This window comes from Dermacentor albipictus, chromosome 1 (genome assembly GCF_038994185.2).
Source record: "Dermacentor albipictus isolate Rhodes 1998 colony chromosome 1, USDA_Dalb.pri_finalv2, whole genome shotgun sequence".
Lineage (NCBI taxonomy): Eukaryota > Metazoa > Arthropoda > Arachnida > Ixodida > Ixodidae > Dermacentor > Dermacentor albipictus.
Genome location: NC_091821.1, coordinates 205,141,949 through 205,168,128, shown reverse-complemented (window position 1 = coordinate 205,168,128; position 26,180 = coordinate 205,141,949). Strand labels below are relative to the sequence as shown.

At 42.5% G+C, this 26,180-nt stretch overlaps 1 protein-coding gene across 3 annotated transcripts; it reads left to right on the top strand.

Annotated features, from left to right (window-relative positions):
• Window positions 1-737: 737 nt before the first annotated feature.
• Sirt4 (Sirtuin 4) lies at window positions 738-25,771 on the top strand. 3 transcript variants are annotated; one of them, XM_070530783.1, is made up of 9 exons: window positions 738-1,082; window positions 1,543-1,777; window positions 2,275-2,373; window positions 6,176-6,302; window positions 6,799-6,886; window positions 11,674-11,727; window positions 17,582-17,699; window positions 20,116-20,231; window positions 24,290-25,771. In XM_070530783.1, the coding sequence occupies exons 2-9, from the start codon at window positions 1,544-1,546 to the stop codon at window positions 24,342-24,344; spliced, it is 891 nt and encodes a 296-aa protein (XP_070386884.1). In that variant the 5' UTR covers window positions 738-1,082; window position 1,543; the 3' UTR covers window positions 24,345-25,771. The 3 variants fall into 3 exon arrangements, with proteins under 3 accessions (XP_070386884.1, XP_070386883.1, XP_070386885.1); XM_070530782.1 differs by having other exon boundaries at window positions 1,082-1,223; XM_070530784.1 differs by lacking the exon at window positions 738-1,082 and adding an exon at window positions 1,279-1,301.
• Window positions 25,772-26,180: the final 409 nt, after the last annotated feature.

Sequence of the window (26,180 nt, the reverse complement as noted above, 5' to 3'; positions counted from 1 at the left end):
CACGTCGAAGTCCGCGCGCGGCTCTTGCCGTTACGGTTTATAGAGAGCGCCACTTATCTATGAAAAATTTACAAATATGCGTCTTTATAAAAGTTGCCGTGTGTAGAGTGTAATGCAAGAATAAATTATCGAAAAGAACCGCGCGAGCAACCGAGGCCTGTCTAGGGTAGCCACCTTAGCATGGGTGTGCAAGACGAGGAAAAGGCGCGCGGCGTGTAAATGGCTGATACAAAGAAGCAGTCCCAACGTTCACGCGTTCTTGTTAGCTTATTCCGCAGGTCAAAGCTAACACAAGAACGTTTTATATCTTAGATACCGATACCCATCTGATACGTTCTGTCATTTGATGCAGACGCACAATATCTGAATCGTATTTTGAAGTCATGCCCACGATACTACTTATCCTGCTCGTTATTGAGAGCACAAGAGAGAGTAAAGCTTTATTGTTGCAGCGATTCTTATTGTTGAATTACGATGGTCGCGCCCTCTTGAAGAGGTCCATATGACCGATCATAGAGTTACTATGAAATGTGACCGATGCATATGACCACAGAACACCTATGTGACATCCTTCAAAACATTCGCGGACTTTTTGGTCGCACCCACATGCTCCGCCAGCTGTCGCAACAGTCGCTTGCTTTATAGTTTTCTTTAAGACGGCCAGTCGGCGCTGAAGTTGAGTGACAGGGAATAAAAGGAAGCTGCGAAATGAGAGTGCAATAAAGACGGATATTGAAGTTTTCCAGCGAATGAGAACGTTTCTGGAATATTGATATAGTGTTGCCTGGCAGGAAGAACGCATTTGCCAAATCGCAGCGTGGAACATGCAGCTCTGTCGAAATGGGAGCAAACTCGATATGTGGATCGTGCAGCGCTACTCCGTGCACTGCAACGAAGAAATGACAACAAATAACAGACGGGCTTTGCAGCACGCGTACAGACAAGAGTACACGAGCTTCAAGGGACCTTTTACTGAAGCAAGATTCAAGCCAGCAGCCGTGTGCTGCCATCTATGAGAATAGCGGCACTGTGTTGCAATATGTTTATATATTTTTTCGCCTCTCACTGCCTGTACACACTTGGTAAGGCGTGCGCAAGTATTTATCGTACTTATCTTAGTACATTCGCTGATGGTCGGAGGTGACTTTGAGTTCAAGCGTTCAAGTTCGTGTTTAGCAGCAGTCGCATTGATTAACAAAGCTCGCTCCCTTGCCACTGTCACGGTATGCATATTATGCTGATATTCCTGACGCGGAGTTGTATGCAGCGTACGAATTGCATGTATCGATAGGTGTTATATGGTAACGGCATCTTGTGGCATGTATCGGTGTAGTCTGCGACGGTCCTGCATGATTTGTAGAGCTGAATGACTGTATTTATGCGATGTTTCCGCTAAACTGTTGTTTGTAGTCGCAGTCCTTCTCTCTCTGAACTATTGCTGCTTCGCGTTGGGTGCTACTGGGCGAATTTCTTGTTACTCGAAAGTGGGCGAAGTCATCGCTGCTAAAGTGTTTGACTGCGCGACTTCTTTCTTTACGACAGGATGGCGTCACGTGTGATGCTAAGGCGAGCACTGAGTGTCACGGGCTCATTGATGTCTCGACCCAACGCTATGGCGAATGCACGCAGGCAACCCAGTTCAGACATGGCAGCATTTCGCGAAGTGTTTAAATCGGCCCGGCACGTAGTCGCACTTACGGGAGCCGGCATTAGTGCCGAGAGCGGCGTGCCAACTTTCCGTGGTGCCGGGGGCCTTTGGCGAAAGTATAATGCACAGGTGAGTTCACTCGCTTGCAGTGTTTTGCACATGAAGAAACACACATGTTTAGGTGTGCTTTTCATTTCATTTCTAAATGCATTGTATAATTGCTGGCAGTTTCTTTTTTTTAAGTCGCTTGCTAGCCAAAACAGCCATGAAATGCGTTGTAGTAAAGTCTGTTTATTGTTGGCTGAAGTTCCGTGCGTGCTATGAGTGATTCTATATATATATATATATATATATATATATATATATATATATATATATATATATATATATATATGTATATATATATATATATATATATATATATATATATATATATATATATATAATGTGTGTGTGTGTGTGTCCAGATTATGTGCACTTCTTACGCTCTCGTTTGCTTGTTACACTGTTCGCAAATCTTGTAGTGTTTGGCTATATATAGTCGCAACATAGCCTGGGAGGCTATGGTCACAACGTACTCCCTGCTCATGTGACTTCATACAACTTCTGGGACTTTTCCATATTAGGATCTTGCTACACCAACTGCTTTCTTGGCTAACCCATCTCTGGTTTGGGAATTCTACCACTACCGACGAGATCTAGTGCTGCATAAACAGCCAAATGCGGTGAGGTTTATGCTGCTTCTGTATAGATTCTTGGTTGATGTGTTTGTAAGATGCATATGTTCTGAAGTATCTGAACTGACCTTTAACTGTTTCTGATAAAGCCGCTGTGCTTGCATAGCTGCGGTAGCTTCTTTCATATTGGAATATATTGTCTATTCAGTGATGCTCACATTAAGTCTTGCTGAAACTAATAATGAAAAATGTGTTGTGCCCCTATGTACGGGAGCATTACTGTTGTTCATGCTCAAAGCTTAAGAAAACACATTTTGAATGTTTAAGAAAAGAAAAGGGGGGTGTAGTGAACAGATGCAGATTATAAAGCGTGCATAATGCTGCACATCAATGAAAATGGAGGGAAGATGGTTTCACGCACAACATTTCTTAAATATTTTGTAAGTGATTATGCACTGACATATTTTCCATTTAATACCGGCTCTTTCAAGTTGATATGCGAGTGCAGATGAGTAACTTGCGATGAGTGTTGCTTCTGGACAGTGAAAGTGCGGTCGTGCTGCTGCTCCTGTTCCACTGAGAATTAGGCACGCTATACAGGCAATGAAAGACAGTAATTCAAGCATACAATCTCGACAAATTCTGTGCTGCGCCGTGTCCGTATGTTTTAATACTTGCATAGAGCTTGCTTATCACAGTGTAAAAGTGCATCGATGTGTACTAAAATATTGTGGTTCACTTGTTGGCAACTCTGTATTACTATTTAAAGCACAGTTTATTGGATCCTTAAACAGACTCAGTGCATGGTTCCGTTGCTTGGAGCCAGTCTCAAGTTGACTTTGCTATTGGAAACTGGTTTTGGTGCTTAATGTGTGCACAGTGGTGCTTCGTATAACAAACTTAATTTTTTCTACGCACAGGTTTGTCCTGCGAGGCATTCGATCTGCAGAACATGCTTTCCTGTTGTTTACTATGAGAAACCAATCCATTCGTTTCTGACCTCGGTTAATCATTCAAAAATGAAGAATGTTATGCACTATAAACAAATTTGTTTGTCAATGTATTTACCAAGGAAGGATATTGTTCAAAATCTGGAGAGAGGAGGTGGAGGAAAGGGGACCCTTTACATGCATCTGCAGCCTTAGAAACAATCCAATGCCACTATAATGAAATGACTTGTGTAACAAGGGATTTCGCAAGTCCTAGCCAAATTGCTATCTGCCATGTGTTTGTGAATGCCTCTACAGTGTATACCACTACAACAAATTTTCCTGTTAGCAAAGTGTTGTCGGAAGCAGCAGGCAAGCGGGGGCCCGGCGCCCAGCGAACGCGCGGCGAGCGCCGATGCAGAGAGGGAGACGTGGAGCCAACTGCTCCTGATGAAAACCAGACAAAGGACTGAGCCGGCTAGCGGCCGTTTATTACCAAAAGAAGACTCCACACGCCAGATGGCACCTCCTGAGTGGTCCAAGCTCGTCACATGACAGAAGGGGGGTGCACCATCTAGCTAGACTACTACGAAACATAAATGTATGATAACACGGAGATCTCGTTGGGGGAGACACTATACCACACAAAGGAGTATAGGCATCCCCGAAGAGTGATTTGTTGCTTTACAACAAATGCACATAGCGGTGCCACCACTTTCCTCCGTAGCCACCACAGAGCAGGGGTGCATATAGGAAGTGCCACCATGCAGGAGGGTCCGGATGCCGCAGTACTTGTGGTAGTCCCTTACTTACAGCCAGTGTAATGATCTGCTCAGAAACATCGTTGGGGCCATCGAGGATGGAATGGAGGTCGACGAAGGCAGCAGAGCCTACAGACTAACCGAGAATTTTGACAAGGCAGGCAGTGGCGGCATTTGACGCTCTGCAACTGTACCTTTTGTCATTCCTGGATTTTGCCACACAGCATGCCACTAACCTCATTACTATAACGTCGTTTACAGTCACACATTTCATCAAACGAAATGTGCAGAAGAAAATCGGTTACTTAAATCACTAAGTACTACTAGAATTCATGCTAAATAAACATTTTCTTTTGCCAAATATGCTTAGTCTACTCTATGGCGAGTCGTACGGTGCATTTTGCTTTACAACAAAGTGACCTGTGTAACGCAAGATTTTGGAGGTCCCAGGCGCTTCTTTATAAAGGTGTTTGACTGTACTTCTTAGTTCAGTCTGCGTCAGCCTCCTTCAGCTACATGGGACAAAAGACAGTGCCGTGAGGTATTTCCTCCTGCGTATGTCCTATCCTTTCTCCTTTTTTTAATATCCAAGATGGAAGAACTGATTTAAAATCACCTGCCTCCTCCTTTTCTCCAGCATATTTATGAAGGAGGGACGAGGACTACGCAAATAAAAAGGAAGGGTCGGGAACAGCACAGGACCGCGAATGCGCATACACATCTGGTTTGTTCAGAGGAACTAGGTTGTGCGAGTTAAATATCACTAGTGAGCCCAGTTTGCTCTGCGATATGTTTGTTCGCCAAGGCACCACTGTACAGGCATGAAATTAGAATTTCTGGTTGTAGGGGTACATCTTGACAGAAAGAAGTAGCCTGTCACTGTTAGATTTTGTGCACAAAGTGCTGTAGTTGAGTTGGAGGAGTGCATGTGCCTTGAACTGGGTGCTTATACAACCCAAAAGTGCTTTCTGTTTAACTTCTGCATTCTTAGGAAGCCAGTTTAAAAGCTTGCTATGCATTGCGTGCAATAGAAAACAACGTTTTGGGCTTTAGTTGTCCTTGTGTTTACTTTGAGAATTGGTCTTTCTGTGCTTCCATGGACCAGCAGTTGCAGTTGCACACATATTTACACACGGTGAATCATTTTGCAAATATTTTTTTACTAGAACCATGTCTGTGACAATATAAGGTAAGGGTAGACTGTGAATGCTCAACACTGCAATTTGTCCCTGACCAGAGTACTTTCGAGAAAATTGGCAATGATGACAATCAAAGCACAAGGAAGCATGCTTGCTAGAAATCGGGAAAGAGAAAGTGTTGACTGCAGTCGTGTTTCTTCTGTGTGAGCAAGACTGAGTGATAATGATGCAGCAAGAAGCACTTCATGCTTAGGCCTAGTCTCAAACACAGCATGTTTATCATTTTTGTAGTTTTCCATGCTAGGGAATTACCTTTGCTGCAATGGCTCCAGATATTGCCTTGACAAATGCATTTTTCTATACCTCTATTTCTTTAGATTAGCTTCCGTTCGTGGGTATTGCTTTGTCACATTTGACTAAACTTCCATCCTGCTTTTTATCATTGCTTATCTGCGTTATTTGCCAACTTGCTTATAAATTGAACAATTTGTCACCTTTAATACTCTGCATAACCCCCAGCCAAATTTATTTCTTTTTCCCCACTCTCTTTTTTTCCGCAGTAGTTGCAGCGTGCAAATTTTTTTGTTTTGGTGTAAAAATAAATCAGTAAGGTAGTTACTGCTCACATTTGCATTTGTGGTGACTTTCTGTGTAACTGTGTCATCCTTTTCTTTTTGTTGTTTTTGTAGTTATAGCAGTTACAAACAAAGCAACCTGCTCAAATCAAGATTTTGTTATCTTATAGAAATAGCTGAAGGAATAGTTCATTTACATGGTCTGTTTTACATTGTATCCTTGCCAGCAAGTTAGTTTGGCATGTGCTGACAAGTTTCTTTGACCCACTTTTAAGTACAAGCACCACTGTGTGTTTGAACATACTATTTTTTTTGTCTCAGTCTGTGAGAATGTGTTCCCCATGTGTCTTTTGAGAAAATCATGGGAAAAGTAATTGTTATTATTATGTTACATTGGCTTTCATAGACCTGATGAAATGTCATTTTATATTTTCCTTTTTCCACAGGCGCACAAAGCTTTAGCGGAAGCTGAAAGTCACTTTGAGAAAGAAGGACGGACATTTGTTGTTATCACTCAAAACATAGATGAACTGCACAGGGCAGCTGGAACCAAAAACTTGTTGGAGCTTCATGGTACGTTTTTGAAAGATATATTGGCAATTGTTGAATATTTAGGAACTTTACTCTCCTTATACATTGATGCTGCAGTGTTGTGGTTCTGTAGTGAAGTGATATTGGCAGCTAGGTTGGGCACTGGTGATTCTGTAATGCTACATATGTTTTATTTTAAAGCAAGACTTCATGCAAGAAGGTCTCATGCATTGAAGGCAAGTTCAAGATCCCCTGGTGGTGAAAATTAATCTGGACTCACCCCACTACGGCATGCCTCATAATCAAATTGTGGTTTTGGCACGTAACACCCCAAAATTCAATTCAGTTCATGTAAGAAGGCTCATGCTTTAAGAATTTGTTCTTGATTTCCATTTTAAAAAAATCCACATGTGTAACGAAAAAAACCACAGTTGGTGTCTGAAATAATCCACAACCTCTTAATTGCAGTCATTGTTGTAGCCACAGGGAAGGGTTGATGCTACATATATCTGATGTTTTTGTCTGCTTTGAAAAAAAGGGACTTTGTTCAAGACCAGGTGCACAAAGTGTGGGCACGTAGACGTCAACAAGGATAATCCCATCACTCCTGCCCTTGCCGGCAAAGGGTAGGTGAATCTCTTTCACTTGATGCTTTTGCCATGAGTACATAGCATTTTGTCTTAAAGTAGATATTTGAGAATTCTGGCATGACAGTAACTACTAGTACATATTCTATATAGTAAAAGTATCGCATACAACACTGGTATTTCAGCTTGTTCATTGCAGTGTTATATACACTTGTGTGTGTGCTTAGCTAAACTGCTTCTTATGGACTGTTGACTGTGCTAACTAATGTTGCAGAAGAAAACAAAACATCCAGTGTACTGATCCCTGTTGGTGTCCTTGAGCACAGCAAAAGAGGTGCTCTTACAATAACGAATTTCCACATTTGAATTCTCAGCTCTATTCAAAGAAAAATAATGCTCTCTTAAAGGCTAACCGCAATGAAATTTTGGATTGTGTAAGAAGCCTATTTTAAGACTAGTTTAGATATACAGGAGCATTTGCACAATATTTGGTGTTTAAAAATATGAACAGAGGCATTGCGGAAGCTCCCAAGAAAAGTCATTTCTGATACTGAAACTCGTGGGAAGTGACAAGTGATCTAGAAACTGTGGTCCCTCAGCATGACCTCCGACATTAGGTGGTGCTCACCGCTTCCTGTGTCGCGCTGAGAAATCTTGTGGTGTGCTGGATTTTGTGTCATACTGACGACCACCAAGTGCGTGCATTGTCTGCTTAGCTGCTATTTAAAGGCTGCTATAAGAAAATTATACAATTACCAGCGCCGTGGCTTTGCCAAGATTACTTCAGTGCTATATACTACTCATTTGTAAGAAATTTATCTTAACGGATATTTCGTTGCAGTTGGCCTTTAAGCACACATTCAAGCATCAGCCGGCCTGCCCCACATACTACACTTTTCCAACTATTCCGTGCCATTAAAGAATTCAGTGGTGAAAATGCTGCACCTGTCTGCGTCAACGGGAGTTTGCTGCTCAACACTGCTCTAAGAGGATCTTTTTTGCCTAAATTGCGCCACTGCTGCGCCACAATATAGTTTCAGTGGTGTGAAAATTGGGAAGCTACCGCCCAATGCAATACAAAGCAAGGCACTGCTGCATTCGTTCATGGTGTTACTGCCAGCAAGATTGCCATTGTGACAGCCGACAGAATTGAATTGATTGTTACATTTACGTGTCAACCATAAGGCATGCATGAAACTACAGTGAGTTGGGTGACCATGCTGGCTTCATGACTGCATGGTCAATGCATTAGCTTTACGCATTGAGGGCTGATGTGCGGTAGCATCTGTAGAAAGATAGGTAATCAGTGTCCACTGTGCTTGTTTCTGTGGCTTGCTTGCAGCTATTGCACCATATTACTTCTTTTAAGAGAATTTGAGGTCATTAAATTTAGCATCGGGCATTATAACGACACGCATGGCGATCTGGTATTAAACCATGGTTTATGGACTTTGTCAGCTAAGTCTTTGGTAAAGCTCGTGGTAAAAAAGTTAACACAAATGAGCAAATGGCCTAGCCCTGCACGCCTTGTCCTGTGAAATTGACCTGTGCCACTGATGTGCACACATCAGTGGCAAATTAAAGAACATTATGTGCTTGCATTGGTGATTATGGTTCATAAAACAAATTCGCAGGTTACACAGATTATCAAGCCCATGAAGCAATCCTTCCTAAAGAGACACTAAAAAGAAAAGTAATTTCAGCCAGATTAGTAAATTACCCATCAAAACAACAAGAGAGCCCCTCTTACTGTAAAAGGAGGCTTGGTAAGCGAGAAAAGACGCAAAAGCAAAAGATGAATGGTTCATGTTGTAGATTTTGACGGGGACTGCTTGGGCCTAGATAACTTTTCCTCAATGAAGTTGTACTACATTCCATCCTAGAAGAGTGGAGGACAGTACTTAGCAAATTTCAAGAACGTTTACTGGCACACAATGACCCAAGTGTGAAAAAGTACTTTGAAATTTGTGATGTCATGCTGGGCACTGGTGTTTCGGTGCAAAGTTTAACAAGGGGAACTGTGACCTTCATTTGCTCCTCTAATAATCCTCCTATATTACTGTAAAATTGAATGGAGCTTTGAAAGAATATTTCCTCAGAATAAACTGATTGAGTGTTTCTCTTTATGGCGTCTCCTTAGTGTTCCTTAAAGGGCCCCTGAAACGGTTCGGACAAATTTTGTAGGTGCGTAGGGTACTGCTTAAGTAGAACATTCGCACCACAATTTAAGTGAAGCGTTACGTATTAATGGAGCTGCAAGCGATTAGAAGTTACCCTCCTCCCTAGCCATGCTTTTCCTCCTCAACTCGCTCGCCGAGCGAGCGGCGCTAAGCTCCGCCTTCACTGGTTCAGCGTCACGATGCGACGTCACATCGCTCACTTCCGGTTGTTTAGGAGCACGCCCCCTCCCGCGCGAGACCTCTCCGCTAGCCGCTTGGCTGTCGACCGAGAGCTATCGAAGCAGCGTGCGTTGCGAGCATTCTGTCGTAGCGCCGAACGTGTCCGGTACTCCGCTAAAAACAGGCAAGCTGGTCATTTCGGCAAATGACTGGAGGCATAAACTCAAACTGATGAAGGAACTTTAGCGTAGACGTACGTGAGCAGCCTGATCGGTCTGCACGGTCCAGACACTTGCTGGCGCAGCGCTTAACCAGTCAAACAAAGTGCTAATATTGCTCTAACCAAGTGTAAAGCATTTTAAACATTTATAAATCAACGTGTTGATGATTACACTCCTGCGAAAAATACACACCAGCAGCAAAGAATACACTTCGTTGCTGCTACTGTGTATGGTTGAGCTCTGTGCCACCAGGTGGCTGTACCGTGCAGACCGTTCACATTTGCCCTTCTGCTCATCTCGTGGCTCATCCCGGCACAGTCAAGCGGCCAGACCCTGTCCCCTTGCGCTTGCGTTTGCCCTAATACTGGACTCACGGTTTGCAGGTCGCTAGGTTTGCAGTCCACAAGGCAACAAAGTCGAATCATAGTGCTCGCGAAAAGACTGAGACCGACTCTGACCGCGGAGCTCTCGTCAAAATGGAGTACGTTGTAACACAAGCAGACGACACTTGCTGTGTGCCGGAAGTGCTGAAGTGTACTAAAAAACTATTCTTGTGTATTCTCTTTAAGTTATTTTCTTTTTACAAAAACAAAGTAACTAACATTCCAACTATTACGAGCATCATTTGTTCACCATAAAGTTGGAAAAATTATCGACCACGCGCCCTGGTCAGCCAATCAGATAGCTCGCCCATGTGACGTAATATGGGTTATTTGCATCATATGGGTAGGGGCGGCTTAAAATTCCGCCGAGCAGTGCGCTGCGATCGGCAGCGATGGGTATTTTTAAAACCTTATAATAAATTACACGCTTTACGCAGAGCACTTAGATGCATCAATTAATGATCAGAAGAACCTACTCTAACGACTCAGTACGTTTGTAGAAAATCGCCAAAATCGTTTCAGGGTCCCTTTAATTAACTTCCTCAGGTTCGCACAGCCCAGACAGTAGCATGTCATTCATGTAGGCTTGCCGCTGCCATCATGATGTGCTGTGGTGAATCACTTATTTTGCTCCAAAGTCTTATGGGGAAATGATTACATGAAGTAAAAAGAACGGTAAACTACATTTCATATCTCTGTGTGCACTTTCATGGAAACCTTGCAACTGCTCCAAACACAGGAGTATGTGCTCCTAGAGGAAGATTTTGCCTGCTTAATTGGCTGCTCCAAAATGCTAAAGGGCATTCTCACAGCTGAGAATAGGGTAAACTACTGAATTAACACAAGAAACAAACTGTAGGTGCACATTGTGTGTCTAGCCTTTTTCATGGTCTCGTGCTTTTTTGTGCCATTACAATTATGCGTCGAAATTGCATCGCCCAGTTTCTTCTCTTATTACTCTTTAAAGAGGCCTTGAATAGGTTTGAAGATTTTGAATGAACAAGCTCAGTGCATGGAGCACATGGCTGTAATGATATCTGCCAAATATTGCATTATTACACATTTGAGTAATCTTGAAAACAAAAGTATATGCCAATAAAGTTTGTGCCATTCTTCATGAATGGTCAGGGTGATGTTTGTGGCATATTTGTTTTATTCTGGTCCTCTTCATGCTGGTTCGTTTATTATTGCAGTGTGTAGCGGTGTAAGAAATCTCGGCATAGCCTATCGATTTCTTAGTGCGTTGTTCTTACGTAATGTGGACAGATGGTAGCAGTTGGTAACTTCAGTTGGTTTAATTATTTATCTGCAACTTGTGTGTTCATGGTGTCTGCTTTCACTCTCAGTAAAGCAAGCGGTACGATTAGCAAATGCTTGCACCATCTACTTTCGCCATCGAGGAACCATTTCTGCAGCTTCAGCGGTCGTGCTTGTTTGTTGAGCTGCACGAGGAGTTCATTGGGGGAAATGAGAAGACTCTGTGCTTATGGCTGAAATTTATTGGTACTAGAAAAGGAATTTTTGCATGTGCAGAGAGTAAAATAAGATTTGAATAAAGGACGGGAAAGATGCTACGCACTAGCATAAGCTTTCTCGTCGACTTCCATTGGCGTCATTGAAAGCCATGTTATTTAAGAGCACATGCTGCAGGAAGAATGTGACAGCAAACAAGCATGGTGGGTTACTCAAAGTATTGCACCTTCACTTTTATACTTGGTCTGTGCAAAATCCCTTTTGTCAGTGTCATAATCACGAAAGAGTAACTGCCTATATCAAACAAGATTTAATGTTGCAAATTGTTTACAGTCCATGCCTCCTAGCCTCCCCTTTAGCCACATCAAAGCGCTGCCTTGACAAATGTTTTACGTATGATGTTCATTCAGGGCTCCCGATCCTGATGCTCCTGAGGCTGCAATACCAGTGGGCGAGCTGCCAAGGTGCGTATTATATTTTAATGCATTAGCATTAGGAGTGTCAAAGTGGAACAAAGTGTATATACATATATTTTTGTCATTTATTTACCCTAAAGGCCCAGTTCGGGCATTACATAGGAGGGGGGGGGGGGATAATTGATATACCGAAAAAGTAAGGGAACATACATGTAAGTCGAACATCCTATATGAAGTCGTACATACTACATACAACCAATATGTTTCTTCTCATCGGACATCATACAACAATAAATCTTACATTATACGAACAATAATCTTACATCCTCTGGCATCATAACAATAATACGATAAAGGTGATAGCAAGGTAGGCAAATTTTTTTTTAAATGTAAGAAGAAATGTAAAAATAAAAGTAAAAAAAATCCGTGTTTTGTGTTTCTAATTTCCGAAAGTTTCAGTAAGTGTGTCTTTGAATGTGATGTGGTCAGTTATTTTGGCTATATTACTTTGAAAGATGATTCCATTCCGAAATGGCTAAGTGTGGGCATGAAAACTTCAATAGTTTAGTGCATGCAAATGGTTGTACGACCTTAAATTCGTGATCAATTTGTGGGAATTTCCTTTTGGCAGGTAAGATGTGTGTCTGAGAGGATATTTGAGAGGTGAAAATGCTGATGGAAGAAAGTTAACAGAGATACGTTTCTTCTAGTCTGCAACGAGACGAGTCCTAGGTCATGTTTTATTTTGGTAATGCTTGAATGTTGGGAATAGCTATGTCCAATAAATAGAGCTGCCTTGTTCTGCAAAGATTCTAATTTGTTAATGAGATGCATCTGGTGCGGGTTCCACATAAATGAGGCATGCTCAAGTTTTGAGCGAAGTATGGTAGTATATGCAAGAAGCTTTGTATCACTCTTAGCCTGACGAAGCATACGACGAAAGAAGTTAAGAGATTTCCACACAGGAGAAGCAATATACTAACCCACATGATTATGCCAAGACAAGGTTGGAGAAAAATGAACACCTATGTATTTAAATGATTCTACAGTTTCTAGAGCTTCACCGTTAAGAAAGTATGTGTGCTTTGTAATTTCACTGCAAGTACTAAAATCTCATGAGTTTAATGTAGTGCCATCTTTCAATCCTGTTCAAGTCATTTTGTAATTTAACACAGTCAGCCTTGCATTTTACAGGCCGATACAAAATGCATTCATCGGCTTATAACCGGATTTCCAAGTCTATACCCTGAGGAATATTGCTTCTATAAATTAAAAATAGAATGGGTCCCAAAACAGAACCTTGAGGCACACTGGACTTAACAGGTTGAAGTGATAAACGGAAATTATTAACTACACGACTTGTTGTTTTGTTACTTAAATATTCTTTAATCAAGTTTATTACTTTTTCATCACTGTTAATCATCATCATCATCAGCCTAGTTACGCCCACTGCAGGGCAAAGGCCTCTCCCATACTTCTCCAACTACCCCGGTCATGTACTAATTGTGGCCATGTTGTCCCTGCAAACGTCTTAATGTCATCCGCCCACCTAACTTTCTGCCGCCCCCTGCTACGCTTCCCTTCCCTTGGAATCCAGTTCGTAACCCTTAGTGACCATCGGTTATCTTCCTTCCTCATTACATGTCCGGCCCATGCCCATTTCTTTTTCTTGATTTCAACTAAGATGTCGTTTACCCGCGTTTGTTGCCTCACCCAATCTGCTCTTTTCTTATCCCTTAACGTTACACCCATCATTCTTCTTTCCATAGCTCCTTGCGTCGTCCTCAATTTCAGCAGAACCCTTTTCGTAAGCCTCCAGGTTTCTGCCGCATATATGAGTACTGGTAACACACAGCTGTTATACACTTTCCTTTTGAGGGATAGTGGCAACCTGCTGTTCATGATTTGAGAATGCCTGCCAAATGCACCCCAACCCATTCTTATTCTTCTGGCTATTTCAGCCTCATGATCCGGATCCGTGGTCACTACCTGCCCTAAGTAGATGTATTCCCTTACCACTTCCAGTGCTTCGCTACCTATCGTAAACTGCTGTTCTCTTCCGAGACTGTTAAACAATACTTTAGTTTTCTGCAGATTAATTTTCAGACCCACCCTTCTGCTTTGTCTCTCCAGGTCAGTGAGCATGCATTGCAATTGGTCTCCTGAGTTACTAAGCAAGGCAATATCATCAGCGAATCGCAAGTTGCTAAGGTATTCTCCATCAACTTTTATGCCCAATTCTTCCCACTCCAGGCCTCTGAATACCTCCTGTAAACATGCTGTGAATAGCATTGGCGATATCGTATCTCCCTGTCTGACGCCTTTCTTTATAGGGATTTTGTTGCTTTCTTTGTGGAGGACTACGGTGGCTGTGAAGCCGCTATAGATATCTTCCAGTATTTTTACATATGGCTCATCTACACCCTGATTCCGTAATGCCTCCATGACTGCTGAGGTTTCGACTGAATCAAACGCTTTCTCGTAATCAATGAAAGCTACATATAAGGGTTGGTTATATTCTGCACATTTCTCTATCACTTGAATGATAGTGTGAATATGGTCTATTGTTGAGTAACCTTTACGGAATCCTGCCTGGTCCTTTGGTTGACAGAAGTCTAAGGTGTTCCTGATTCTATTTGCGATTACCTTAGTAAATACTTTGTAGGCAACGGACAGTAAGCTGATCGGTCTATAATTTTTCAAGTCTTTGGCGTCCCCTTTCTTATGGATTAGGATTATGTTAGCGTTCTTCCAAGATTCCGGTACGCTCGAGGTTATGAGGCATTGCGTATACAGGGTGGCCAGTTTCTCTAGAACAATCTGACCACCATCCTTCAACAAATCTGCTGTTACCTGATCCTCCCCAGCTGCCTTCCCCCTTTGCATAGCTCCTAAGGCTTTCTTTACTTCTTCTGGCGTTACCTGTGGGATTTCGAATTCCTCTAGGCTATTCTCTCTTCCACTATCGTCGTGGGTGCCACTGGCACTGTATAAATCTCTATAGAACTCCTCAGCCACTTGAACTATCTCATCCATATTAGTAACGATATTGCTGGCTTTGTCTCTTAACGCACACATCTGATTCTTGCCTATTCCTAGTTTCTTCTTCACTGTTTTTAGGCTTCCTCCGTTCCTGAGAGCCTGTTCAATTCTATCCATATTATAGTTCCTGATGTCCGCTGTCTTACGCTTGTTGATTAACTTAGAAAGTTCTGCCAGTTCTATTCTAGCTGTATGGTTAGAGGCTTTCATACATTGGCATTTCTTGATTAGATCTTTTGTCTCCTGCGATAGCTTACTGGTTTCCTGTCTAACGGCGTTACCACCGACTTCTATTGCGCACTCCTTAATGATGCCCATGAGATTGTCGTTCATTGCTTCAACACTAAGGTCCTCTTCCCGAGTTAAAGCCGAATACCTGTTCTGTAGCTTGATCCGGAATTCCTCTACTTTCCCTCTTACCGCTAACTCATTGATTGGCTTCTTGTGTACCAGTTTCTTCCGTTCCCTCCTCAAGTCTAGGCTAATTCGAGTTCTTACCATCCTATGGTCACTGCAGCGTACCTTGCCGAGCACTTCTACATTTTGTATGATGCCAGGGTTCGCGCAGAGTATGAAGTCGATTTCATTTCTAGTCTCACCATTCGGGCTCCTCCACGTCCACTTTCGACTAACCCGCTTACGGAAAAAGGTATTCATTATCTGCTTATTATTCTGTTCTGCAAACTCTACTAATAATTCTCCTCTGTTATTCCTAGAGCCTATACCATATTCCCCCACTGACTTGTCTCCAGCCTGCTTCTTGCCTACCCTGGCATTGAAGTCGCCCATCAGTATAGTGTATTTTGTTTGGACTTTACCCATCGCCGATTCTACGTCTTCATAAAAGCTTTCGACTTCCTGGTCATCATGGCTGCATGTAGGGGCATAGACTTGTACCACCTTCAATTTGTACCTCTTATTAAGTTTCACAACAAGACCTGCCACCCTCTCGCTAATGCTATAGAATTCCTGTATGTTACCAGCTATTTCCTTATCAATCAGGAATCCGACTCCTAGTTCTCGTCTCTCCACTAAGCCCCGGTAACACAGTACATGCCCGCTTTTTAGCACTGTATATGCTTCTTTTGTCCTCCTAACCTCACTGAGCCCTATTATATCCCATTTACTACCCTCTAATTCCTCCAATAACACTGCTAGACTCGCCTCACTAGATAGCATTCTAACGTTAGACGTTGCCAGGCTCAGATTCCAATGGCGGCCTGTCCGGCTCGTAACTCGTAACTCAGCTCGTAACTGTCTAATGTATTTTATACATTAGGCAGTTACGAGCCACACGGTCAAAGGCTTTAGTACGATCTATAAATATTGTTTATATGTATATCTGCTTATATGTATGTTTAATGTATACAGTGGTCTGCTCCAGACCACTGTCATTTGCACTTTGCTCCTCGAAGAGGCAGGAAGTGGGTCAAGTGAGCTCCTGAACAACACTTTGCAATGTACTTAATGTGCTTTAAATCATGATCTGGGACCTCAAGAGGTGCGACGTAATGCCCCATTGCATTTCTCTTGCATTCACCCCTGAATCGCCACTGAATCTTTTTATGCATGCAGCAGCTCTTCAAAACTTGCATAGTAAAATAGGCAGGGTCTGCTTTTTGAGGCACAAATTGCATACACACTGAAGTAAGGCTACTTGCCTGCACATCAGTCAACGGGCCAAATGAGCGAGTTGTAGCATAGACAGTGCACAAGGAGAGAGGCAGACACACAAGCAGTGCCTACTTGTGTCCTTGTCGTCCTTGTCTGTGCTACAACTAGTTTGTTTCAACGTTAACAGCCAACAGGCCCACATCGCCACTCTAACAGGCCAAAGCTTGACTGATTCACTTAACTCATTCACTGTGAACAGCAGTCATGAGCTCCCAACTCCTTGACATATTTAGAGAATCTTGCACAATCTTGAGGAGAACCCTTTGGTACACTTGGAAAACATTGACAACTCCAGTGCCATACGTAGAAAACCTAGAATCTCATGGACATTGCTAAGAAACTCCCATGGGAAAGACACATTGGGAAATGGAATGCTGATAAAATGTTAACAGGAACATTAGTGCATTTTGCCCCAAATTTTTAGGACTATTTTTCAAACTGATGCCAAGCACAGGATTTATGCTACATGGGTATTGCATCATTACTACTCAGCTTGAATACCTCAAATGGGACATGTTTCAGTTAATTGCTAAAAGTTTAACTGGCTAATACTACTCTGCAATTTGTCTTAAAAACTGTCAGCATCTTCAAATAACCCGATTGATGCGACAGAATAATCCGCCGTGATTGCGTAATGGCTAGTGTTCGGCTGCCAAGTGCAGGGTCACGGGATCGAATCCCGACCACGGCGGCAGCTTTTCGATGGGGGCGAAATGCGAAAACACCCGTGTACTTAGATTTAGGTGCATGTTAAAGAACCCAAAGGTGGTCCAAATTTTCGGAGCCCCCAACTACGGCGTGCCTCATCATATCGTGGTTTTGGCACATAAAACCCCAGAATTTAATTTGATGTGACAGAATTGCTACTCTACCACAAAAATTATTAAGTTTGTTTCTATTAATACAGACAATCCAGTATGTTTTTTTGTCTGTTATTAAATCTGATATATTGTTTTGTTGATTATTCTTTCACCCTCCTGCATGAGGCAATGAAACTGACGACTGACACAGATAGAGAATCCCGCACAGTGTTGTTCTATCTTTGTTAATATTGTGGCTGTTTATTTCAATTGAGTAAACAATTTAAAATTTGAGACATGTTAATGTACATGTTTGAGCTCAAGTATTTTATTGCAAGGTGTATTGTGTAACTTGTGCTTATGTACTTGCTTGTATATTAAAACAGGTGCAAAAAGTGCACTGGATTGCTGAGGCCGCATGTTGTTTGGTTTGGAGAGTCGCTAGAGCCAGATGTTCTTGCCAAGGCAAATGTTGAACTTGAACGGTGCGACCTCTGCCTTGTGGTGAGTGGATGAGCAGAAACTGCATTCTGACCTTCTTTATCCTTCAAGTGGGGAAAAAAAAAAGTTTAGTTGCTGTGGCAAAAGAAAAAGAACGGGCAATTACTTCTCGTGTAAGGAATGCGGACAGTGCATGGGAACAAATATTGCAGCACATCTGTATAAATATGCAACATTTAAAACAGTGCTGTATCTGTGGTGGCAAGTTTTGTGTATGTGTAGCTGTAAGTTTTAATATTGCTCTAGTTAATGACCCCAACTGACTTGCATGGTGTATATGTATATAAAAGAAAGTAGAGGTGTGCAAATACCAAATAGTAGATTTTGAATCGAATGTTGAATAGATTTAAGAAAGAAAAAGAAAGCTGAATATCGTATCGAATATCGGAATATTTAATGCAAGCTTTTATGCTTTCAAAGTTGTCAAGCATATTAATGTGTGAAACACATGCCACGGCCGCTCAATGGAGCGCACTTGGTGCGGCCCGTCGCGTCGGCCCAGAGAGGCGTGACGCGCCTAGTTTCCATCGCCACCGCCGCAGCGCCACTGCTCCGGGACAGTTGCGGGGGCAGAGCTGTGCTCTCCGCCCGCCGCGGCCGCGCGGTCAGCGCTTGATTTGTTCCGATGAAGAGCTGTGTAGTGGTGTTTCACAAAATATGAAGGATAATGTCAACTGGCGATTTGCTACTGATAGCAGTACGTCAGCATCGCTGCAGTTGTCAGCGAGTTTGTGTCGGAAGTCACCTATGTTAGGTGCGCTTCTTCGAGCGTTTGACACACACGAAGCCGGTTATCCGCTATATTAACTTGTTGCATATAATTAGTTGGTTAGCATAAAAATGCTCGTTTTAAGAAGGCCGAACTCTAATCAGCCTGGTCCACAATTACAGCCGATGATTAACGCTGTTTTACGTTTCTGGACATGCAGAAATGTACTGCAGTTTAGTTCAGCCGGTTCACGGGTGTATGCGGGAAATATTTTGCAAATGGGCACTACTAGCCTACGTCAATGGTCGGAAAGAAAACAATAAAGCCAGAAGTCAGTAGGTTGAGTCCAGTTTTTCTTTTCATTTCAAAGTTCATGTATACAGAATCTGAAAGCGTTACAAGCGCAGAACTTTCCTCGAGAGAGGTTTATGTGTAAGAAATTTTTTTTTCACTGTCGAATTCAAGCTGCTAGCCCAGTTTGTCAACAATGGTCTTATGAGCTTGCTTAAACATACTTTGCACAGGTCCTCAGCGTGGTTGCGATCCTCTTTTTCACAAGTCAGCGCCGGACATTGTGTGAATTGAGGAAGTAGTGCTGACATCAAGGTGTTGCATAGCCTGCTGGTTCATCTCGCGCCTGAGCACTTCATGACCTTGATGACGAAGGTGCATACAAGCTTAAACAGGCCAACTGCTTTCATTATTCGGTACTTTAGCCATCTATCATCAACGTTGCGGATCAATCTATAGATTGCTTCAGCTGGCCTCGCTGCTTGAAAGAGGAGTTTGCAGGAATTACAAGCCACCTGACGATGAGCATAAACAATTTAGCTTGAAAAACGGTACTAAAAGAACATAATCTATTATATTCGTGGTGAAATCAACCACAGACACATTTCAATATATATATATATATATATATATATATATATATATATATATATATATATATATATATATATATATATACGTGTGTGTGTGTGTGTGTGAATTTGTCGCTTAAACAAAGGACAAAAGAATGCACGCCTAATCCAATTTTTAAAACTTGTAATACAACTGTACCTTTTCCTCACATGCACGTGCGACGTAGCCGGCCAGGTAAACTCTATGTCAGCTACGCTCACTCCACATAGTGATGAATTCAAGCTCACTGGCTGCAGATGAGATGGCAGCTGGCAAGACAAGTTTCACAATGCTGAACGGGAAGTTTAACGGCTGTTTTCGCCAAATATGGCGAAACCATGTCCTTCAACCATGCTGCCCGCCGTTGAGGATCGCACGGAAATTCATGATATCGGATCGGCGGATCTTTCCTTGCGTTGGTGCTGCACAGCGGCATGGCACTGTCTGTGCTAAAACGTCTGTTCGTACCGTACACGATCACACACGTGCGCAGATCCAGTAGGGCAGTCGTATATCATAAAGAAACCCGCTGCGACGCGTGAGACCCACTGGCTCTGCGGCGCTCGGGCGCTCTTCCTCCTGCAAAGCTTCCCGGAGCAGTGGCGCCCCGACGGCGGAAACTGTAAACTCTCGCATCACGCCCTCGCCCAGCAAAACCGGCGCGACGCGACGGGCCGCACCAAGTGCGTTTCCATTGAGCGGCCGTGCACATGCGATGCATAATATATGTGCCTGCTTACCTGGCAGTTTTGGCTTTAGGAAATGATGGAGGCATGTAATTTATTTGCCAATTTTATTAAATTTCAGATTGGCACTTCATCTGTAGTATACCCGGCAGCAATGTTTGCTCCTGAAGTTGCTGCTCGGGGTGTTCCTGTTGCGGAGTTTAATCTGGAATCCACTCCTGGCACTGAAAACTTTGGGTGAGCAATGTTCCACTTTGTCATAAGGACTCGGCGCTGCCAAACTTAGAGGAATTTCTGTTGATCCAGGGATTTTAGGCTTTGTTTAGGGGAAAAGGGAAATTTGTCCGAATCTAGGAAATTCGAGCTAGGAAATGGAGGAAAGAAAATTCAGTTTCGCTCAAAAGGCAGAGTATTGATTGCAGGAGCAAGGTATTAGACATCTGCACGTAGGAAGGGTTGTAGTATTATCAGCCATCTAAATTGCAGTAAACATTCACTTACTAATTAAATTAACAAGCATGGTGTCATGCATGCACAGGTAAACATGAACAGATCTCGTTCCATAACTGCGGGCACTTGCAGTCACAACACTATCATGACGAAGAGCAGCAGTAGCGATGACCGAATACTTAGTGCTGCCTCTAGCTTCAGCATGACTCTGAAACTTCAGTTTACGTGCTCTCTAACATTAGGCATGTGAGAACACAGCGCACACACAAGCCACCATTCATCTCAGCTTGCTTAGTTGTTGCACCCATCGCAGATTACCTCCAAGGTAGAGCACGCTCAGCTGCGCCATGCGCTGCAATGGCCAGGCTAGAAGCGGAGGTGCTAGTGCACGCCCACCTTACTCCTCATACATGCGTGCACAATACTGGGCAAACGGGGAGACTGCGCACATTAAGCCACCATCCTTCTTCGCTCGCCCTGTCATGCCTTTCCTCGTACTTACAGCATATGGTATGTGGGAAGTGATAATATCTTATTGAACTTCGAATTTATACGGAACATCACAGCAACAGTGGAAATTTGCCTGGAGTGTGTCTATAATTACTATTGTAATAAAAACGTGGCGACATGAGAAACCCCTTCTATGACACTGTGATGAGTGATGCGTGCAACTGCTGACGTGATCACAAGTTATCTTCGCATTAACATGACTTGTGATCGTACTGTAGTGCAGTGAATGCATCTTGCCAAGTAAATGCAAGCTGTGGATGTTCTGGGCTCATTAACAAAGCACTGCTGCTGCACTATTGTCGTTCTTACCACTAGCTGTGATGTTGATTTTTGTCTACTTTGAAGGAAATATTTATCTAACTGGCGAAACAGAGGTATGATGTAACACCAAACAAAACAGCTCAGGCAAATATTGGCATAAGTGGGCACACATACCCAGCCTGATAAGGCAACCATATGTGCAGAGCAAAATTAGTTTTGTAGAAAGACTCGGAGACATGGATGAAACAAACGGATGGATAAAGTGTACAAATATCTCTGCCTCAAAAGCGTGGATACAGACCAGAGGAAGAGGTCAAAAAAGTTGAAAACCAAGTACATGGTGATTGGAAGTGCAAATAGACAGCCTGAAGCGAGAGAAACAGACAGTAAATTGGATGTGATGAATGGAAACAGAAAAGGCCATAGGGATTTACCAATATGGCAGACAAGAGAGCTGGAAGGAAATCTGTACAATAACATACTAAAGGGCAGTGCCTTGCTATTGAGGCTTGAGTTGGGTTAAAAAAGGGAAACGTAGCAAACACACAACCCTAAATGGGATTGATGTTACACGAGTGCAACCACCAGGAAGAGATAACAGGAACATATTAATGAGGTTCTACTTTATTTACACCATTCACAGGTACCAGTTGCCTGGTAGTGAAATGATCAGGTACAATAGAGAAAAGCCCAGGCAAAAAAAGTAATGTTATTAGCAGAGTATCAAACTGTAACTGAATAACGAAACAAAAAATAAAACCATTAATGGCGTGTGGATTGGAACTAAGCCGAAATGTTCTGGCTTCCACTGCTGGCATGCCACTGTGGTGCATACTCTGGTCAGAGTAGAACGGATAGCTAAACGTCAAGCTAAATCTGCCTAATCCTTTCATTGAGCACTGACAAATGCCAATGGTTTTCTATCATCTTATGCACCATCAAGATGCTTGTAATGTCACTGTCCACATTTATTACTGTGCCAGCGTTGTGACACGCCTGGTTTCTAGCAGGGTGCTGGTCCTGCTGTGCAGCAGTAGTCTTGCATACAGGGTGTCTACCAAGTTGACATTTCCAAATTCCCTGAGTTTTCCAGGTTTTCCCTGAGTGCCTTTGCAAAATTCCCTGAGTGATGCAGAACTATGTTTTATGTCAAGACGCGCTGAAACCATATCGCCCTATGCTGTCACTCTCTAGTAAGCATATGAAAAAAATTTGGAAAAAAAAACGACTTAATCCAATTTGAATACTAAGGAGTAGTGTTTATGTTATTCAAAAAAATATAAGGGAGGGGTTATTAAAATGCACAGCAAATAAAATGTCTTCGAAAAAATTTTCAAATCGAGTTGGACATTCTCTAGCACAAATAAAAAGGAGATGCATACAGAAGGAAACATTTTCGAATATGAGCTATTTCTATGAACTGATAGCATGCTCAGTGTCATGCAACTGTCCTGACATACTCTCAGCTCGCACAAGACGCCTCAGTGTTGTGTTTCACTGCTTTAAAGAGTTTATATTGGTTTGGATGAGGGACACCTGCATCTCAGCATCAGCCAACAATTTGTTTTTTGAGCGCAGGCTCCTTCAAAGAAGTGGTCGTTCATTCCTCAGTGCGTCGATCCTTTCTGTTCTCGTCCTCCTTTCGCCGCGCGTTCGCCCCACGGACCATTTGAAGAATACTCTTGGTCAATTTAAAGTCAACGTCCAATTTTTCAGACCCCCTAGGGGCCGCGAAAACTTCCAAAAAATCAGGCAGTCCGAAAAAATAAATTCCTGTCTTTTACTGCCCTTAAGGGCTAAAATCGACACATGTACGTCTGAAAATGCTCTGAATGCCAGTCAGTGCACATATTAGGTATATCGGTGTTCCTACTGTGACAGGTGAGGGCGAGTGCACACGTGTAAAATTAAGAAATACATACAGTGTCCCGCGACAATTGCCCCTTCCTACGCTTGTACGCTTCACCACGTGACACGACTGTAATGAGGCGAAGCAGACTTTCGGGAAAGAGCATTATGCAATGCGCTGTGCTTTCCGAGCTTCGAAGACAAAATTATTGCTGTCAGCGGAGAAATGAAGAAACACGGCACCGAACGACAAGAAGCTTAACAGCGAACGTCGAAGCAGCTAGGCCTACCGTTGCCGCAGTGGTGGCCACGGCTGCCAGCGCATCTGCGTGCGAGAGCACCGGTTCAAGGCGGTGAGGTAATCAAAATAGCAGCGGTGGTGGTTTTCATTAATGCCGGCTCGGACCTGCGATCACGCAAAACGTTTAGAAAATCGGACGGCGAAGAGTTCTTGCGTCTGAATTTTCAGACGTTATGATACATTGACTCTTTGCGGTACGTGGTGGTGCCGCGAAGCCGTCCGAGTTATCGGGAATCCGGAAAGTCGGTCGTTGACTGTACACTGGCAACTCCTCCAGCCGACGACGATTCGTTACGAGTCCTGTCTGTTTCTCGAGCCAGCATTACCGCGACTTTTGACCCTCTAAAAAAATTACAGCTAATTTTCCCTGATAGAAGCACAAATTCCCCGAGTTTTCCCTGAGTTTTTCCAGACTACTCAAAATCCCTGAGAATTCCCGGTTTTCCCGGTTTTCCCGTTTGGTAGACACCCTGTGCATAGTGTTGTGCAATGTCACTTCTGCGTATTGGTAGAACACAGTGCGAGGAGTGAGAACACAGTCCTAAGCCTTGTCATTGCTTTCAGTGCTTTGCCTTCAGGCGAAACTGCCAATTTTTCTGATGTTCTAAAGCCCAGGCTTATTTCTGTATCTTTCTTTGTGTACATGTATACTCATGCTAGCTCTTGTTTCTGCAAATTTAACATGAGCAACAGTGTCGTCTATGGAGAATTACCCATGGTTTCCATTCTATAATAGTTCTTTTAAATAAGGCTTGTACTGTTGGCTATGTCAGTTTAGAGAAGTGTTTCATAATATGTCTTGCTGTAAAAGCGAAAAAACTTATTGTGACTAGCATAATGTCAGTTTATGACCTCCATTTAGTAGTAGGCTTTTGCAAGACTGCTGCCTAGTTTTTTTTATCCAATGATTTGTCCTCTCTCCCAGGTTTCATTTTGATGGGCCCTGTGGCACCACACTACCCAAGGCTCTTGCTTTGTGAAGTTTTTTAAGTCTCTACAGGAGATGGACACCACAGCACTCCCAAAGCGAATGCAAGCACACATGGTGCTGGACTGTGTGCACCGTGAAGCTTGTATGAGCACATGAACGAAGCTTGAAGATGTAAGTGTACTGTGCTGCTTGTCAAGGACTTGTGGTTTTCACAATGGCAGCTATTCTAGCGAGGCAAAGCAGTGGTTAAAATATCTGTGGGAAGTCAGAACTTGAGAAGTGTACACTTGAAGGCCTTTGTATGTTTATTTTACATCAATACTAGTGCTCAGAGCTGTTATGTCTTGCAGATTATTTGCAAGTGATCGGCCATACAGTTTTGCGTTGCTGGCATATCCCGACTTGTGTAGGCCAGGCTTATGCAACACACACTTTTGTGTGAATATGTCGGAAGCTTTCACTTTACAATGCCTGTTGGTGTGATACACAGGAGATGGCATTTGTAAAGATACATTTCCGTACAGCAGAAGAGAGGGCATTGTAATCCTAGGCTAATCTTACTTTTGTACCTAGTCTCTCTCTGCTGCTTCTTTTAATGGGCCAAACTTAGTCATATCGACATTTCTAGCTTTGATTTTATGTGTACTGCAGTTAATGCTGATACTTATTTTTCTATGCATTACTTCTTGCAGCGATTTCACTGCCCTCACTTGGCATACAAAATAGTTGCATTGTGTACACTTTCCCAATAGACCATATTGTTTTCTTTTCCCCTTTTTAATTAAGATAGCCACGGTGCATTTCACTAGTGCATGTCTTGTGCACATGAGCAAACAGAACTTGTTACATAAGCATGGCAGAGGCATTGCTGCAAGTCATAGTATGTCTTCATTATGTTTTTGAAAGTTTGTACTAGATTATTTGCCAAGTAGGCTAATCCAACCTATGCTATTGCCAAAAGCAGTGTGTCTCTACACTAATTCCAGGTTACTGAAGCTAGTGGAGTGTAATATCATCATTGAACATGTACTAGATTGTGAAATGTTTTATGAAAGCGGGTATAAAATGAATGAGAGACATGATATGCTTTTGATGCCTTTACTTGTTTTGACAGCTCTGTGGAGTTGATTTAAACATGACTGCAGCTTTCTCATCGCAATTTTCATTCAGACATCATCTGTCCTTCTAACATGTAGCAGCCGAAAAAAAAAAAATCAAATAGCACTGTTGATAAACTATATGTGTAATGTAGGCATGGACTCTTCTTTATGAATTTTACTTTTAGGCAGTCTGTCCTCAAAGCATGGTGTTAGTCATTATGACATATACAAATAATGTTTGGATAATTATTTTTGTAAAGAATGCCAAGTTTCTTTTTCTTTTCACTGAATTTCGTCTGCCAAGGATAGATGCAAAAGAAAGTGTTGCCTACTCTTTGTCACCAATTGTCTAAATAAAATATAGTACTTTGTAAAACTTGTTCTCCGATTTGTCTTCTTTCATGTATGCTTTAAAAACCTTTCATGCATAGATAATGTGGTAATAGTAGCTTAATTTTACTTTTGTCCCAGTAAACTTAGGAATTATTAATCTTAGAATAGGCACACCAAAGTTTCGGGCCCCACTGAACTTTGTGCACATGCAATAATTGAAACTTTTAGAATTGGATGTGGTATTACTTATATTTTGCACTGGCAGTACAAAGTGTAGACTGCCATTTTGTACGAGTTGTGCGTCATCACTTCCGTGGATTGAGGAAAATTGTACATTTCATGCAAAATAAGTTGACCACTTGGTACCCATTCAATTACAGTGGAACTTGACTGTGCAGCTTCTGTTAGACTGGAAAATACTGGACATTTAAAAAATGCAGCAAACTGGCTTT